General features: G+C 40.8%; 1 protein-coding gene across 1 annotated transcript; it reads right to left on the bottom strand.

Annotated features, from left to right (window-relative positions):
* Window positions 1-247: 247 nt before the first annotated feature.
* On the bottom strand, window positions 248-18,409 carry NCEH1 (neutral cholesterol ester hydrolase 1). The gene is made up of 5 exons (XM_084292049.1): window positions 18,231-18,409; window positions 10,466-10,694; window positions 9,058-9,127; window positions 6,496-6,667; window positions 248-5,031 (listed from the first exon to the last, which is right to left on the bottom strand). Exons 1-5 carry the CDS (start codon window positions 18,366-18,368, stop codon window positions 4,414-4,416), a joined length of 1,227 nt encoding a protein of 408 aa, XP_084148175.1. The 5' UTR covers window positions 18,369-18,409; the 3' UTR covers window positions 248-4,413.

Genomic DNA, 18,409 nt, shown 5'->3' with positions numbered 1-18,409 from the left:
TGCAGGCATTGTCCATTTTTCAGCATAAGCAAATGTGGTCAGCATTAATCATTTGGGAGCAATCAAGTCAGAGAAGGTCACATTCACAGACCATGGACACAGCAGCAAGGTTTCCTGCTTTGAAAACAACCACCCTGCCTTTGATTCAGCATTTTTTACAGGAACTCAGAGATCTCCCCTTTTGTTTCACTGGTCTCTGTTACTTGAAAACTCAAATTGGAAGCGTTGCACATCTGGAAAAAACAAGTCAGACATATTTCCACTTTATTTGTTCTTCAGTTTGGTAGCACATTTGAACCACACTTGCTACTTAGATCTTACAAGATCTTTCCCCTGAAATAGGAAAGAAGCAAAAACAAAAAACAAAACCAAAAAAGTCACACTTAAGTTACTAAATGCATTCACATCACATATGTTGTACTTTGTATTCCTGAACATCATAAATAAGAGAACATTAAACCAGCTTCTTTAAAAAACAAACAAACATTATTACAGGTCATAGCAGCTTAAAAGGCTTAAATCAGGTTAATCTACTTCTAATAGTTTTATTTGAAAAAGTTTCTCAAAATTTATTAAGAGATTAAAAACTGATGCACCTAATCAAAAAATAGAGGCCCAAATAGTACAAAACAATGCTTTAAAGATAAATAATTTCTTTTTAGTTTGCAGGACTTAAAATCCACAATGACCTTTCTGCTTTGGCTTGGATGCAATTTTGCAATTACTTAGATGAAGGTCAGGAAATTCTAGTTGCTAATGATTTTTATGAAATATCTTTAATTTGGTTTGGGTTTTCAGAAATGCTCAACTCCCATTCTTTAAGATGTTCTAACCTAGACAGACAAAAACTCCACTTATTTCTGTCAGTATCAGCCAAAACTACTGGGGAACTGCTAATATATTTCCAGTGAAATAGGATTCAGATGAGTATAGCTTCTGTTATGCAGGCTTTTTATTTGAAGCTTGCATTTGAATGCTTTGATATCCTTGCAATGGACAGTTAGTTGAAGTGTAATTGTTGGAAGGGGAGGGAAAACAACACAAAATAGCTGTGTGCTTAAAGTAGTTAGCCACACTCATTTAATGAAGAAGGAAGTAGACCAATTTATTGAGCATCTTCTTTTAGAAGACCAACTTTTCACTCTACGTAGGTGAAGTATTGTTAGGAGTATTTCTGAATCTGATCCTAGAATGTGTAAGGTGCTCTGAACTGCTTTGATAAATAACTAAGGAATGAAGGTGCTACATACACCCAAGCAAATACTTTTCAGATGAAGAGTATTGAAAACAAAAACGAATAAAGCTTTTGTAACGTGCATTAATCTTAATCTCTTCCTTGCAGGCACCAGATCTCTGTAAGGCCTGCTGGCCCTGCTGAGCTGAGCCAGTGCTCTGTTGGGGTGAGCTTGCAGCAGTTCAGCTGGAAGCAGAGCTGAACTTCTAGCTCCAGGAACAGCGACTGCCTGCACAGCAGAACAAGTAAAGTAAGAGGAAAGATGAGACTGTGACTAATGCTTACTTCAAGGTTTACACTTAATTTTAATTGAGTATCTTGTGTGGCTTTACACCAAAAGGTCTTTTTATAACTGTAACTCAGACCTCTTTTTGTATGTAATGCGAAATGCCACATATCTTTGCAGCTATTTTGTAGTTAACCATACATCTGCATGATAAAGTAATCATGGTATTTTGATGGAACTAATTAATACTGTGACATCTCATCCAAGTTGTGCTGCCATCTTGGATGTCACATCAAGCTGGTGATAACTTAGTGAATACATTCAATCCAGTTATATACTTACTACCACTTCTTGTGCCAAGACTTTAATGTGCTTCAGTGCATGAAGGAATTACACAACCAACTCCAGGAATATATATTCCAGCTCTCCGTTTCATTTCAGCGAAAAAACGGTAGTGATTATATTATAGCTTCATAGCAGATATTTATAAATTAGCTATAAACAAATGCTGATCTAAAGCACTGCAGACAGCTCTTAGGTAACTTAGTTATTACAGAACTGATAGGAATAGTAACCATTTTTTCCCAGTACCCCAACGACTACCTTTTAATGACTGCAGGCTGAAATAAAATTATACCTCTTCTGACATAGCCTTATTGTAAGGGGGAAAGTCAGGAATAAGCCTATTGTTACAACTCAGTGTAAAAGATTTATTTTGACTCAGTCATGGTCCAAAGCCAAGTAATTGGAGCTGTTTGCATACAGTGGATTGGATACAAGTATAGGCCCCTTTTCAAGATCGGTAATTTGTCTTTTTGAATAGACACAATTTCAGTTGATATCTGTTGTAGGTGTAAATTGTATCTACTGGACTTGTGTTTATGGGGGAGGGAAGAAGAGGTTTAAATCTGTAAGAAACTTTAAATTTTTCTGCAGTGTTAATTGTATATATTGGCCAAAGTTTATCCTGATTTGGATTGACACTTGGCTGCTCTAATTCCACCAAGTCTTTGTAACAATCTAAATGGAAAAAGAATCTGGGCCACTGATGAAAAAGCTTTGGCTTGTGACCTCCATGTGAACCCATGCTCAGAAATTAGTTTTGGCCTGCGTGACTGAGTCTACATTGAGGTCTTGTCTCATTAATACATACAGCCATAATAACAAGCTGGTGTTTTTAGGAAGCAATGATTTAGCAAAGCCATTCTCTTTTTTAATTTATATATCTGTGAAAGTGAGCTATTCTGTATATATCTTAAATTACAGAATGTAGCCTGATTTATATTTTAAATGAACTTATCAGAAATAATCTCATGAAATTGTCATGCTTTCCTGCAGCTGAGAACCCTTACCTTACTGTACTTTCACAAAAGCCAGGAGATAAATCTGTCTCCTTCATAAGGGGACAGAGCCTAGCAGCACCACCAGCCACGGGGTAGACTGCTTTGAGCCAGCTGTTAAAGACTGATGGAAAGTCAGAAGCCAAGGGATCTGTTCAGTGCACACCAGTCAGTAACATATCCATGTTCTTCACTAACATCTGTGAATTCAGTTTCACAATTCCTTTGTGAGGTAGGAAACGACTACTCCCTGTCTTTGACTACTCCCTGTCTTGCAGAAAGAAGAAAGTGAGGCACAAGGAGATTAAGCTGATCTCCTTAGGTCCTATAGGAAGTCTGCAGCAAAGCTGACGATGAATTTAATCCCCTGGTTTAGTCACGGGACAACCGCCCTCTCTTTGCCTAGAAAGGCTGGGCGTGACATTTTGGTGCAGCCTCCACCTCTGCAATCAGAAAACATCCTGGAAAGAAAGTACACTTACACTGGTGCAAGTGCTTTCACTTCACTGTCTTGTCTCTCTGAATTTTAAAGAGCGGCTCAAACTGTACAGATGTGCTGCACAGTAGCTAGATCACGTTACCTGGCATTTTAGGTGCAGTCTACAAGACAAACAAGCTATAGCAGCAAAGCTCCAATGTAAATCTCCAGTATAGACTAGATCCCGCTTCTATTTGTTCAATTCCCTCCTTCAAGGAAGGATGAAATACAATGAATGTCATAAGCACAAAAGAAAGTCAATGAACAAAAACTTCTACTATTAATTACAAACTTTAGTGCAAACCACACAGCAGATTATTTTTAGTATGCTCAGTATTTTCTGTATTTTCTGTAAGGAGGTTATAAACTGAGGTTTTAAATGCTGACAGTCATACTCTTTAGCCATGTAGTCATCTTTCAAGCTCCCATAATGAACCCAGATTCTGCAGGTACGCATTTTATCCTCCATATTTCTATGAATGCTAAGATATTTTTTTTTTGAAAATGTTTTGCTCTGTGCATTTATAAATAACTAGAAGACCATAAAGACCAAATTCCAAAGCTGAGTTACGTTAGACAAGTCTCTTAGCCAAGCATCATCTTAACTACTATTTTTTTTTTTTTTTTAATTTCAGAGCCATTTGTCTGTTTGCCTAGAAGCTGTTCTGCTGTCAAAGGTGGGAGTGCTCACACTTTCTTTCCCACCAGCAAGCGCTCAACACTGTTGAACATTACTTCTCCCTTTTATATATTCAAACATAGATGTAAGCACTCGGCTTTATCTGGCATCATTTTACAGTCGTGGCCCTTGTGCCTAATTAAGGTTCAAAGCTTGAAAGTTTCAGCCAGTTAAGAATGCAACATGAATGCTGATCTCCTTTCTCAACGATTGTTTACATTAGGCAAGTTATCTGAAAAGAAAAAAACTCCTGAAATCTGAAGAAATATTTCACAAAATACTCTGCTGGGCAAGGTCAATTGAGCTAGTAAATGCTACAGCTAGTCTGCAGCCCCCCCACAGATGCAGCTGAATGGATGAAGTCAGGATTTGGAAAAGTGCACTTTTTCATTCTTTGATCTTTTACAAGAACCGACACTAGAGTTGAGCACCCTGTATCTTCTAGAGACTCTCTCCTCAGAGGTTTTCATCCAGCCATTTTATGTAGCTGTTCCTAGTCTGAATTCCCGCAGAGAAATCAGTAGGCCAGATCGTGAATATCATACAGCCATGAAAGCAGTCATCGAAGTGATCGAGTGTGACTTCCACGCCAGCATTCTCTAACCGCTTGGCATACATCACCCCATCATCTCTCAGGACGTCGTTCTCACAAGTCAGGATGTAAGTCTTTGGCTGCAGCTGCAAAGTTTCATTTTCTGCAAGCAGCGGGACTGCTCGCACATCAAGGAGCGCTGGTATCTCCTGGATTATTTCAGCCATGCCTGTGGGTTGTACTACAGGCTTGTAGTTCTTTTTGAATGACGAAGGCAGGAGAGATGTCCAGTTTAGACGTCCTCTGTAAGAGAGTGCTTGACCGACATCAAGAGCAGTGTGGTTGTTAATCAGCAGTGAGTGAGCCAAGTCGTGATTACCATTGAAGTAGTCTATCCAATAGTTGATCATGACGTAACGGGGAAGAACAGGCATATTCATGTTCTGCTGATATGAAGGGGTATTGAAGTCAAATGCCTGAAGGACTGGATAAATTAAGGCCTGCAGTTTTGGTCTGATGGTCAAATGCTCATCTTTGCTAAGCTGCAGGAAGAACATAGAATAAAATAAAGATTACAAAGAAAATAAGCATTACAATATCAACCCTGAACTTCACTCAAACTTGTAGGCCAAATTCTGTTCTTATGTAATGCCTCTGGCGAAGAATGTTCCTCTTTTGTCTGAAATACAGTCTTACCATTTTATTTTGTTTTAATGATGGTCATTCAGGACAGTTTTAGTACCAACAAAAAATCAGTAGCAGGCATTTACGGAAGTGTATAAGGAAAGTGTAGAATGGTATTCTCTAACACACCATTTGAACTATTTGCAGATGAAGGACTTCTTGAGTCAATGTAGCTATCCAAGGTTTTACAGCTTTTCGTGTATTTCTCTTCCACAATTGTAGCTTTTTATTTGAGCTTTTGCAAACTGTTAGCATCCAGTCCTCTCTAGCACAGGCTCACTATTTGCAGAAACACCTTTGTGGTGGACTTGAACCAAACATCTGCATTTGGTTTGAGCCTACAAAGTTGGCATTTGGTACCCTCTGATTCTTTTAGTGAAAGAATCAGTAAACACTTGTTTTGCTTCACCTTCTACTCAAGATACAAAGATCCATATATCTCATCTTCTCTGTCTCTTTCAGGCTGAAGAATCTTAGTGCATTTGACCTCTCCCTGAAACAGTCCTACATCATTGATTTAACTGTGCATCATGGAAATGAGTTATGAATGCTGTTTCCAAAACATGGCTCTATCATGTTTATCAGTCCTCAAGATGAAGACTTTTAGTGTTAATTGTGCCTTATTAATTTTCCCCCTAATTCAATATTGCAAGGTTGTCATGATAATTAGTTGCCTTGGCAGGGTATGTCCTTTATCATCACCAATGGTTATTGGCAATATAAAAAAGCTAATAATAATATTTCACTCAACCATGAATAATACTATTACTTGCCCCAGGCTGCCTTTAAAATCTTTAGTAGATTAAATTCAGATTATGTTTAAACTGGAGATACACAAAAGAAATTTCCTTAATTGTCTTCCTGGAGCATTTCACAATTTAAAGAAGAGTTAAGCTTCACGTATTATATTTTTTGTCCTTCATTAGTATTTGAAGGAAAGAACAATCTATTTTCTACGACAAGCATCTGAAAATAAGAAGCTAAATTGATAAATTATGCATGTAGCTAGTTACCTACATAGGTAAATAAAGAATTCCTCAGCAAAATAGTTTTAAGAAAATCATTTAGATAGTTGCTCTTAAACTTAGTCCCATAACAACTTATAACTTCAGTAAGACATTGCAAGCTACGTGCAATATGCAATCGACTCATTTTTCTTCTGTAGTGTGACAAGACGCTTTCTTTCAATAGAGAGCTACTGCTCTGTCTCTAACACTGGCACATCATCTCATGATGATGCAGCATAAAGAACCTGTCAACCTGTATGCACCACTGAATTAGGGATTATTATATCATAAAACATAGCAGACACTGGATGTTACCTGCTGACACACAGCAGCAGCCAAATTTCCTCCTGCACTATCACCAGAAATTGCGATTCGATTTGGGTCAACTGAATACTCAGCTAAGACATCAGGCTGCAAAAAATGCTTTGTAGCACGAAGAGCATCATGGAATTGCTCAGGGAAGCACACCTCTGGTACCAGCCTGTATCTACAAAAGAAGAAAAGAGGTAAGAGACAATTATTACCGTTAATGTACTTCTCTCTCATGATTAATAGATGCTATCTGAATGGCAAATAATTATTTCATTAAGATAAATACGATGTGAAAAAATGAGGTGTGTAGTACTTAATCTTTTAATTAATGCTCTAATTCTGAAAGATTTACAAGAACCTATTAGATATGAATAACACCAAGATGCTATAATATCATGCAGCACTTTCTTGGGATTTGCCAACAGAGCATTTCATCACATTATAAAAATGAATGAATATTAGAACAACCCTTGGCGAGGGAGTCATTACTGTTGGCCTGTTTTTGATCGCAGCTCCCCACCTTAACTGCTATGACAGAATAAGTCACACACGCCCAACACATACGCCCAGCTGAGACAAGCATCTCAGCAGTTCTGTTTGCTGGGAGGAGAGGATGAACATTGCTGTACCTCTTAGCTCTGTACCAGGAAGTGAACAATAGCCAGGAAGTGAAGTAACACCAATTTGTGGTAATGTAACAGGTTGAATAATTCATCTCCTTTATCAAGGAGAGAAGCAGGAATGTATACATTTCACAGACTGGAGCACACACAGATAAAACAGTCTGCCTACAAACAGACAGCAGCTGAATTCTATTTACTACATTTTCTCAGTTTCTAAATAACAGTGCAGGAGAAGTCAGTTCATAATTTACTCAATCATTTGTAAGGAAAGAGTTGTTACCAGGCCTCATGGTGCAAAGAACATTTTTCCACTTGTAGCTTTTTGTATTCTTAACAGATTTCACATGTTCTTATTGATCAATAATATTTTGAAAGAATGTTTTTATTGTCAGCTTGACAAGCCTAAGTCTTTACATAGGTGTCTTAGCCGAAAGTGAAGAAAAAGGCTTGAGAACATCAAAAGCATTTTATTTTGCCTTAACTTCTGCCAAACAAAATCCTGTTTTCTGGTTCAAAACATTTTCTTTGGAATCTAAGCTAAAAAAAATCTACATGTAAAATAAATTTTAAGCTTAATTTACATGAGTTGTTTCCAACTTCAGATCTGTCCTGCTTTCAGAAAGCAATCTATATATTGCATCAACTACAAAGGAATATGAGAAAGGCCTTTGGGAACGCCTTCCAGAACTGAGTAACATTGTGTATAGATCATGAAAGCGAGACGTGCAACTAAACCAATGAAAAAAATCAAATTAGACTTCACTAATTGAGGATAAATGCCTTGATTGAAAGATATAATGGCTAAGGAGAAGAGACAAACAATAACTGAGAAACAACCACCAGAAAAGGAGTATCAAAAAACTTTTCCATACCGTAATTATTTGTACGCTTTTTTTTTTTTATAAAAACAGTTTTTCTACTAATAAACAAAGTGAAAAGCAACCCCTCAACGTACACTAGAATGAACATTGAATCAGTAGCACCAACTCCATATAATTAAATAGTAATTAGATCACAGAGCTTGGTACGTAATCAACTGCAAGTCAGAAACTTGAGTAGTTAAATTAAGTGATTGGTTTTGCAAAAGAAAATATTGAAATTGACAATAAGGATGGGCAGAGTACCAATCAAGTTGGAGTCATCTAGGTAATGTAGTTAGCTAGTTGAGAGGTTTGTTTACCTTGGAATTGTTCAGCTGGTAAAAAAAAAAAAAAAAGGCAACCCTGCTCCTCTGCTGTCTAGCACCCTGGCAGTCTCCTGCTCTTGAGTGGAGTACAGTGCTTACAGGAGAACAGTGGGCAATTGAGGGAACAGCAGGAACTGCCAGACTTCTCTGTGTATTTTGGTTAATGAGCAGTGGTAAATGATTTGCTAATTTTTATGTTGCAGACCCTTGCTCAGTGGGACTTAGAAAATGTGTTTTATAGACCGACTTGGTGTTTTTGTTTTTAATATATTATATGCTTTCCATTAAGGATGGAATAATTCACTTTAGTTCTGTGTAGGGTCAGGGAGATGCGGTTCAGCCTTCCTTCAGGTATATAACACGCGTAAACTGCTTGTCAAAAAAACTGAATTATAATGCAAGTCATTTGAGTGATCTCAGGTTTTAGATGCACTCCTTACATACAGATATATTTGCAAAATACACTAAAACTTGCACTTTAGTTTCTGTCCAACTGATTAAGATGCTACTCTTTTCCCACATTTCTGCCTTCTGAAATGGCTTCTAAAATAATCAGAAATTCAAACGAACTTTTGATGCCATTCTAATTTGTTGTCATTCTAAAAGTATAAAAATATCAGCATGGTAAAGAGAATTATTGTCCAAGTTAAAGCCTTATACAGAAGTCAGTAAGAAGGGAAAAGGGCAAAGCTAGAAGAACTACATTACGTATTTCTACAAACTTTGAAGTTATTTGATCTATTTTAGATTACTCACTCAACAGAAACAACCACAGCATTGAGAGATTCAGCCATGATTCTGCAGAGGTTGTTATAGAGGCTTGTTCCTGGAATGAAAGGACAGCATTAGGGACATGAAAGTCCATTTATGGCAGTACTTCCCAAAGCCATACGTAAATCTTCCCAGAAAATAAAGATATCATGCAAAGAGAAGCAAAGTAAATAAGATCAGCTTGCAACAGATTAAGTTCCAAATGCACATTCTAGCAGAAGGAACATAATTCACGCTTCGAAAAGATCTGCAGCCTAATGCTTTCTTTCTCATCTGTTTCTTTGTGACTTGGAGCACGTCATTTCATCCACCTATCACAATTCTCACAACTGGGCAAAATTCAAGGTACCCGTGGCTTGCAGGCATTAGCATCCAGAAACAGTTATTACTGTATGAGTCACTGCTTTTTCTTCATGTTATTATACCATCTATTGCTTTGATTCAAATGAGCTGCCCTATTAATGTCAATGAACTACTCATTTAAGGGAGGATTAATCACAGCTATCCTATTTATCAGTGGACTGATTTTCTTTAATTTTATTCCTTTCCAATTATGCAGTTGTTGATTCCTGGTACTATAAAATATACTAGGACACTAAGTGTTTTCTAAAGTACCCAGTCTTAGAATTTAGTATTTGGCTGTGACATTTGTGCCATTAACTTCGGCAACCTGGACTTAAGGATAGCATCTGACATGCCTGAGTTACAGTCATCCAAACAAAGCACAGTAATTTAATACAAACTTTTGACACAATAAATCTTATGCAAACTGTTACTGCACAAATGATGTAGACAGGACTAATAAACATCCCTTAGGTAGGCCTAAGAAAACCCATCTCAAAGCCGTTTCCTCTGTAAGAAGAGGAGCAAAATGTTTAGATGCTACAGGACAAAGAGACTAGGATTTCCAAAGGCATGTGAAAACCAGACTTTAAAATGTATTTATGACTCTAAATCTCACATAAGTCGTGGTCTAAGTGACTTGCATATATAGTCCAAATGCACTTGGTGCAATCTTTGCAGCGTGCGTTCCCAGGTATGTGCTGTCAGGAGCCATTAGCAATGCTCTTGCACACAATTTTGTTCAACCCACTCTGTGTAATTTGTTTTGTATACTACAAAATTTATTGTCTCGTGATGTAACAAAATTAACCTTTTGGTCCTTTGACAACCCATATCCAGATAAAATATATACTTTTGCAGCATGTCAATAGTGTGTACATATAAATATATTTAAATTCTCCCTCTCTTACATCTGATCTACCAGAGACAGTTAATATCTGAGTTAAGTCTTTGCAAAACTGTCATCCCTGGCAGGAAAAAACAGCTTTTGGTTATTCCTTCTGGGAGGAAACCAGAGGAAAATCCCATTCAGTTACTAGCAGACACATACTTGCACTTGCCAAGGCCCAGCCTCCCCCGTGGATGTAAACAACACTGCGCTTGAGCGTTTCATCTGGTTTTCCAGGAGGTTCAAACACTCTGACCTCCACACCGTCGAAAACAGCATCCGTTATGTTAATGTGCTCAGAAGAGACAGACTTCAGCTTGTCGAACGTACAAATCAAATAGTTCAGAACTATCAGGTGATGGCTGAGTCTGAAATAGTGAATCAGGTGGCACTAGAAAAAAAAAAAAACAAAGGAGATTTCTGTTACTTCAGAGCATATCACATTACGATACACTGATGTTTAATGCAACTGTCTTCAAAAGGCAGCTCCTCCATAAAAAATTATATAGGTTCTTAGAATATTCATCAGAAAATGAATGATTATCAAAGACCCATAATGCTTTTAAAGCTGTATTAAAACAAAACCCTGTCCCTAACAGATTCTCTGTTGTCATAATAAATCAAACCAGGAACACTATGCAGATCAAGACCAGTGTGAACGAGAACTAAGATCCTTGCCTTTGAAAGACACCCCCAAAAGAGACAAACCTGACCAGCAGATTCCACTGTTGGAGTTGTGAAGCTCCTCAGACCAGTGCCAGCAGAGGGCAATACCACACAGTCAATGTTTTTGTGGTAGTAAGGCACAAAATAAAGTATTTCTCTTGTTCCACTGCAAGACTTTCCATTTCCAAATAAAGAAAGTTTCCAAATTAAGAAAGCTCTCAGTGATTGCAAAGGCATCTGAAAACACAAATGATCTCAAACAAATACAGTGCTTATTTACTGGCTTGTCCTGTATTTGCCTGATGAATCGGAAAGCATCTGAAATATCCAAGACGCATGGCTGGTTTGTGATTTCTTCCTTGGAAACTAACGTGTTACTTCTCTTGTGTGGGTATGTAAAACACTAGGTAGGGAATGATTTCATCTTTCTGTTTGCTTTTGATAGAAGGACAGATTTTCTCTTTTGGCTATCCAGGATTTCATTTATTTTATTTTATTTTAAATGAAAACCAACTTTGCCCTTAGTAAACCTGCTTCTCTCAGCAAACAGTACTGGGACCTAAGGCACTCCAGCCTAAATGCCTACAACTTGCTCCCCATGTATGACTTGTGCATCATTGCTGTATGTATTTGTTCCCATCCCCTAGGTGGTGCAAGAGGGGCAGCAAAGGGTGAGCCAAAGGACTGTTGGGACTCTGATGCAGAGACTGGCCCCTAAAAATAGTAAGTAGCAGGGGTCTTTCCCCTTTTGCAGTTATTCTTTACCCTACAGAGGAAGAACAGAAATTGGATAATCAGCTAAGCCTCTGTGTCAAGGCAATGGAATTGGGAAGTACAATGGATGCATATACCTGATGTACACCTGTGGGACCACAGCTGTAAGGAAAACAGTCAGCTGTGACCTTTTATGTACAGATAACAGATGCTTAAAAAAAGAGTGTATTGTTAGGAGTCAAGAGGCTTGTTTACACACAGCCATTTTACTATTAATTCTGCTAGTATCACCAGCACAGTGCAAAGCTGCTGGTATGAATTACAGAAGTCCAACACCAAGGAGAGATCAGTTACACAGGTACCAGCCTAACCACGTCCACATTGCAGAGAACGGGTAGTTCCTTTAGCTTAGCCTGTACAAAAACCAAGTGGAAGCCAAGTTAGGTTCCTTGTGACAGACGTGATATTGCAAGTAAGAGTTTTACAGTCTCTTCCTGGCTTATATGATGCATTTACAAGGAGAGCCATTTCATTTTCCTGCTTTTTCATCACTGTACTTCTGGACTACCATTTTCCACAGTCACTTTCAGTGCTAAGTCTCTTCTCAAGGAGAAGGGACAGCTAATGGAGGCACACCACTGCCAGTAATACATCCTCCAGAGGAAAAACAAATTTTGAAGCACTCCCTATCAACTGAGAGGCTTCCTGCCTTCAGCAGTGTCCATGCCAGAGAGGATCTGTTCCCTTAGGTCTACAGTCCCTGTTCTTATGTTTTCAATCTGCAATAGTTAGTTTCAATGTAAAAAAAAAAATAAAAAAAATAAATCTAGCTTTCATCTGGGTCAGAAAGACCCTGCATAACCCCACTTCAACTGCAGATTTCTGTGGAAAGAGACAGACTTTGAAATTTTTCCCCAAAGACTCTATGACTGCCAAGTACAACGCACTGGTATGTGAGTGGGGAGAGGAATCCACTTCCAAAACAAGAATTTAAAGAAATGGCTCTCTTCCTGCTTAGCTTGCGGTAAGGTTACCCTGCTGAGATTGTTTGGTGAGACTCCAAATTTTGAAATGTTAGCTGCTTTATGGATGGATCATCGTTTCTTCCAACAGCAAGGTTTTTCTCTGGGAAAACAAACAAACAACAAAGTGGGCAGAAACACCGAATTCATGAGACTGTCTCTATCTTTGAGTTTCTGATTATGCTTTTCTCCCACTGTTATTTAAAAAAATCCCCACAGGAAAACACCATTCAGGCTTGACTGGTGAAGAGTAATGCACCTATTAATAATTTGATGTGCAATGTATTGAACTGCCACTGCTTTACCCAACAGATCTGATCCTCTGTGCACCCCGTAGAGCTTCCCAGGGAAGATAACCACTGGGAAACAGAAACAGTGCCAGGCAAAACAGCACATCTGTAGATTTTTCTGACTGTGCTGCAACAAGCATCCCATTTTAGTTTTCTCCTACTTGAGTTCTTGTTCTTTGTAGACAAGATTACCACGTGTTCCCTGGGATCGGAAGTGTTTTATTTCCACGGCTAGTCACTGCTGTTTACTGACAAGCGTTTTGCCCTGGTTTTTAAGCTGCAGAGCACCGTGGCCCTCTGCAGGTTTATCAGATGCTTTTTTTCCTACAATAGAACACTCTTTCTGAGAACCAAAAAAAAACAAAGTCTGGAAGAGATACCTCATCCACCAGGGCACAAAAGGAACAGCACTAATTTATTTTTTTGTTGACACGGGCAGGTTTTTTTTTGCCAAGCACTTATCAGGCAGATTCTTTGGAAGTATATCTAATCAGTCATTTGGTTGTTATTTACAACACATCAGGACTGTACATGTACTTTTTGCTGGCAGAGAGCTAGTCTTATCCAAAGGTCCTACAAACAAAGCCCCTATTTTATATATATATATATATATTTAAAATATATGTATGCATTTTTAAACAAATCTCATCACTCTGCAACAGAGCCACTGGCAACAGAGGATGTATTTGGTGGTTGGCAAAGTTTCACCCAGGACTGTGTTGCCACCCGAAGGGCAGAGCTGCTTGTCCTGTTGCCTGTGCTTCCCTGGCACCTTTCTGTGTTGGCAGTAACAAATGTGAAGCCTTGGAGTATCAGTTTGCAGTGCCAGCTGACTACAAAACCAGCAAAAACAAACAGCAAACCTCAGCCAGGTCATTGTCACCTTACTGATAATCCAAGGAAGGAAAGAGGGAATGGGGGAAAAGGACACTCACCCTTTTGGCAGCAGCCCACAGGTGGATTAGCTTAAATCAGTTATAAAGAAATGCATTCAGTCACCTCATGTGAACAACAACTGGTTTGATGTTTGTTAGTGTTCGTGACTTTACCACCTCTCTTGTGACAGAATGCAGGACTCTTGCAGGTTATCAAATCTAGCACTTGAATGTAGGGAATTACACGTATGCAGTCAAGTGCATACAGAAGAGAGAAGAGGAACAGTGATTTCTCTGGTAAAAAGGGAAAACAGACAGTGCTGTAATAAGAGACGGTGAAAAGGAAGAGAAAGAGGAGGAAACTACACAGTTAAGGGACGACAGAAAAGAGGAGTTCCCGTGGCAGCCACAGGCATGTGGCTTTGACCCAAACTAAACAATGTCCCAACTCTTCCCATATCATGACCACGTCTTCAGGCATCAGCCTGAATAAACACCTCAGGTATCAGGGAGATGTGGCCTGAGAACTTCATGGGACTGACAGGTGGGGTGACACACACCCAGTGAGCTTGGTTGCTATGAACAGCACAGAGCTGCGTGGGCAGGAGGACCCTGGGAGAGGACGAGCAAGGCAAATGAGATTTTGCAGCTACTCGAGCCAATTCAGCAAGTAACTACGATGGGCAGATCGCAGCATGCCTACTGGCAGCCTATTGCCCAGTTCTCATTGCAGGGTTTCATTTTGGGGTTGTTGCCTCTCTGATCCACGGCTGCTTTGGTAGTGGTGCGATTTATACTCACGCTGTGATGATCCCAACTCTCCAACAAATCGGGCAAAGCAGCCTCTACAGCCACAGCCTGCTCTTTCAGCAGGATGTCCCCATAGCCAGGGTTGAGGTAGAGACAACCCACAGATGCCCTAAAGACTAAGCTGTTTAAGATTAACACCTTCCTCTGGGTAAATTCTTTGGCAAGGGTCCAGATGCTGAGAGATTTAACTTGATGCTGGAAGAAACTGTCAAGAAGTGCAGAAGGGAGTTCGGGTTGCGATAAAAAGCAGGTGGAATGAGCAAAGACCTGTTCTCGAGAGAGGCACCATTACCTCACCTTTCGTTACCTAAATTATTGGATCCTAGGTCCCTAAATTATTAGGATTCTTCTGTTGGATCCTCACCTGGTAACTTCAGGAAGATTCCCCAAATGATCACTGCAATCGTGCTTACCCCTCCTTCCTTGTACTTTGTATTAGTTATGTACTCTTTAGTACAAAAAAAAATAATGCTTATTTGTGTTGCTAATTTCTATTGAACTCCAGTAGCACTCCGCACATTAGGGTCGTCTGTCCTCTCCTCGTGACTCCGTTAGCTGACGCTGTCCTAAAGACCACGCGAACCATCCAGCTTCGTGCATATTTGACCTTCAGTGCTGAAATTACTGCAACAGGCTGCATGCAGATGGCACACAAAGGCAGCGTGCCACCGCAGCCAAGCTGCTTCCTTCACTGTCTCTGCAGCTGGTGAGAGGCCAGGAGCTACACAGACCTTCCTGGCCTCAGCTGCAGTCAGGAACTGGGAGTTGCTGTAGCTGTTTGTATTTTTACACACAACAGTGCCGAGGACTACGCCAAATCTCCCTCGTGACTCACCGAGTAATGATGCTGATGCTGGGCAACTGAGCTTTTTAAGACTTAGCTTCCTACCTTTAAAAGTTGTATCTGCTTCTGAACAACACTATCCTCAGTTCAGGCATCACTTGGCAAAGCACGCTGCTGTAACATTCGAGTCCAAAATGCCAACTACAATATCTGTAGATAGCAAAAGACTAGCAAAAACAAACAAACAAACAAACCAAAATCAGGCTTACTTCCCCATTTTACTGTGTGCAGAACATATTGTTCTGACTGCATTTTAGGCAGCTTATCCCATGTAAAGCTTTCAGGTGGCACTCTTATTTTCTTTTCTTTTGCAGAACCATTTCTTAGTGCAGGTGCATGACTACACAGTACAGAATGTGTACTATGCCACTGGAATTTTCAGCAACCTCAGATAAGGCACTCCATCTCCTCCCATCTCCCCTGAAGTAAGATCAGCGTGCTAGGCTGCTTTTGAAGTACGTTTTGAAACCTGCTTATGGAAACTGCCGTGTAAGCATGACATGTTTTTAGCCATGTGATAATACATAAACATTCTTGGAAGTGTTTTGCTCTGATCCAGGGCACTGAGTCAGTCCCAAGCCTGTAAAAAAAATTTATTTGCTGACTGGGACAAAACTCTACATAATGACTAGGTTTTGTGTTTAATATACTGAAAAGCAGTGCCAGCCTTAGTGTGTTTTAGTGGCAGTGATTATTAAAGTGAGAAAACAAACACATTGTTATCCCTAACAAGAAGCTGTCGTGCTCAATTGTCAGAGTCAGCACAAATCTATTTCAGAATGAGGGAACAATTGTATTTGAAGCACGTGAAGTTTGCTTCATGCTCTTGGAAGAAAGGATTACAGTACACTGCAGAGATTATTGTAAAATAAAAGCCACTTAGTAATGTACTTCTGTCTGCTATCAAGCCTACAAAGGAAAGTAATAAATAGCAAGCTGAAAATACATTCTGAAGTAGGTGAAAGTTCAACAATCACATTTACAGCAATGTTAGAGCATTTGGTCTTGCAACCTCCGGTAGACAAAGAAAAGGGAAGCTCAGCTCTACAGCAGGACACGCTTTATTTTAGATACACACACTAAAGCTGTCTGACAGAGTAAGTACTCAGGCTTAACTTTTACAATCCTAGCCTCAGCTCACAGATCTCATTCTTAATGGCAGTCACTTATTCCTAACTTCGTGCCATCTCAGTGTTGGAAAGACTTCTAAGTGCTTAGAAAGCACCTTCTCCTTCTCTCTGGAAAGAAACACCCTAAGGCTTTATGCCTCTGTGCAAAATCCACTTGTTCCTCCTTGTGAGCTCCATATGGCAGGGTCTGTTACTCGTTCAGTGATTTTTTCTTGCTACCTGAGCTCACCTTTCTAAGGCCGGAGATGTAAATGATTGTCTAAGAAGTTACTGCTTCCTCCTCCCAGAGGTGGGGACAGCCGTGGACACCTCAGCACTGCCTGCCACCAGGCCCAGCTGGATTCCAGCAGCTCCCCTTGGGACGACAGCCTCTGGGATATCCCAGAGGGGGTGCCATGCCCTCCAGCCACCAAGCTAGGGACGCCAGAATCCATCCCACTATGCCCCACATACCACAGACAAGCAGAACGTGTACATATGCCAACAGCAACATACATATATATAGTCCGTCATATGATTTCCTAAAGATAGCTCTCCTTCAGCTAGAGGTTATGGACGTGGTTCAGGTGTTCCTGGCAGACACGCTACGACGTGCTCTGCGGGCAGCACGCTGTGGCCATCACTGCCCCTCTGGTTACACCTTCAAAGAATCCCCTTGAGCTGCTGGTTTAATGGTTACGTTTTTTAGATACCAGCACGGAGCAAATGAAGGGCAAACCGCAGTTTTTAAACAGAAACCTTAGGCTGTTGCCTGACATGCCTATGTAGTTTCCATGGCGCATGAGTATCATGTCTTAAAGGAAAGGTATACAAGCAAGAAGTTTTATCCTTTCACCCGAGAAGTATGCTTTGGTTCAGCAGTATGTTCTGATAGGAACACAGTGGCTCAGCTGAGAGGTCCATCGAGCCCTACCCGCCCGCAAAAGCAGCGACCAGAGAAGCTGTGCAGAGGGTGAGCACAAGTCTGGACACTGTCCTTTCGCTTCCGCAGTCATTGCATTAGGAACATGGGAGGCACATCCCCACCTTTCGGCATCTGTTTATGGGCCCTCCACCCATGAATTCATTTAACGCCTTGCTGAAGCTGACGATACTCCCATCCACCCAACGGAGAAGCTTTTGGACATTTTATGCACAACTTAAACTGCCGCTGGGGATAACAAAATTAAAATACTTCAGCACATGCAGTGCCTTACATCAGGCCTGACCGTGATCGACTCGCATCAGGACCACCCTAGCAGGGGGAATCAAGCTCAGGAAATTTAAGATTGCTGATCTGTGTCAGGTCAGCATGCAAACACTGCCAGGGAGCGAGGCAGCAACCACAAAATGCCCAAACTGTCAGGCATGTCCCTCAACATCTGCCGGGAACCCCCCACATCTTCTTTCCTTGACGCATTAGCTGAGCCATGGAGGTAAAACCCACTAATTCCTCGCTGCCCATGGGCTGGAAACCAGCCCCACGAGCCCCTCAGGAGCCCCCCAGCAGGCAGGGAGCCAGCCTGAGGGGCTCCCCCCACCACCACCAGCACCAGAGGGGCCATCCCCAGGGGCGGCCGCCTGCCCCCCGCCTCACCGTCTGCTGCACGGCTCGGAAGGTGGCGTCCAGCAGCATCAGCTTCCACGAGTCCGACACGGTGCCGGGCAGCGGCAGGTACACGTAGTAAGCGGACAGGGCGGCCAGAGCCGGCAGCAGCACCCACACGGCCCGCATGGCCGCGGAGCCCCCCCGCCGCTCCTCCTCCGTGCCTCAGC

This window comes from Netta rufina (assembly GCF_964035555.1).
Source record: "Netta rufina genome assembly, chromosome: 9".
NCBI classification, from domain to species: Eukaryota; Metazoa; Chordata; class Aves; order Anseriformes; family Anatidae; genus Netta; species Netta rufina.
The sequence above is the reverse complement of the archived record's forward strand: the minus strand, read 5'-3'. Positions and strand labels throughout refer to the sequence as shown.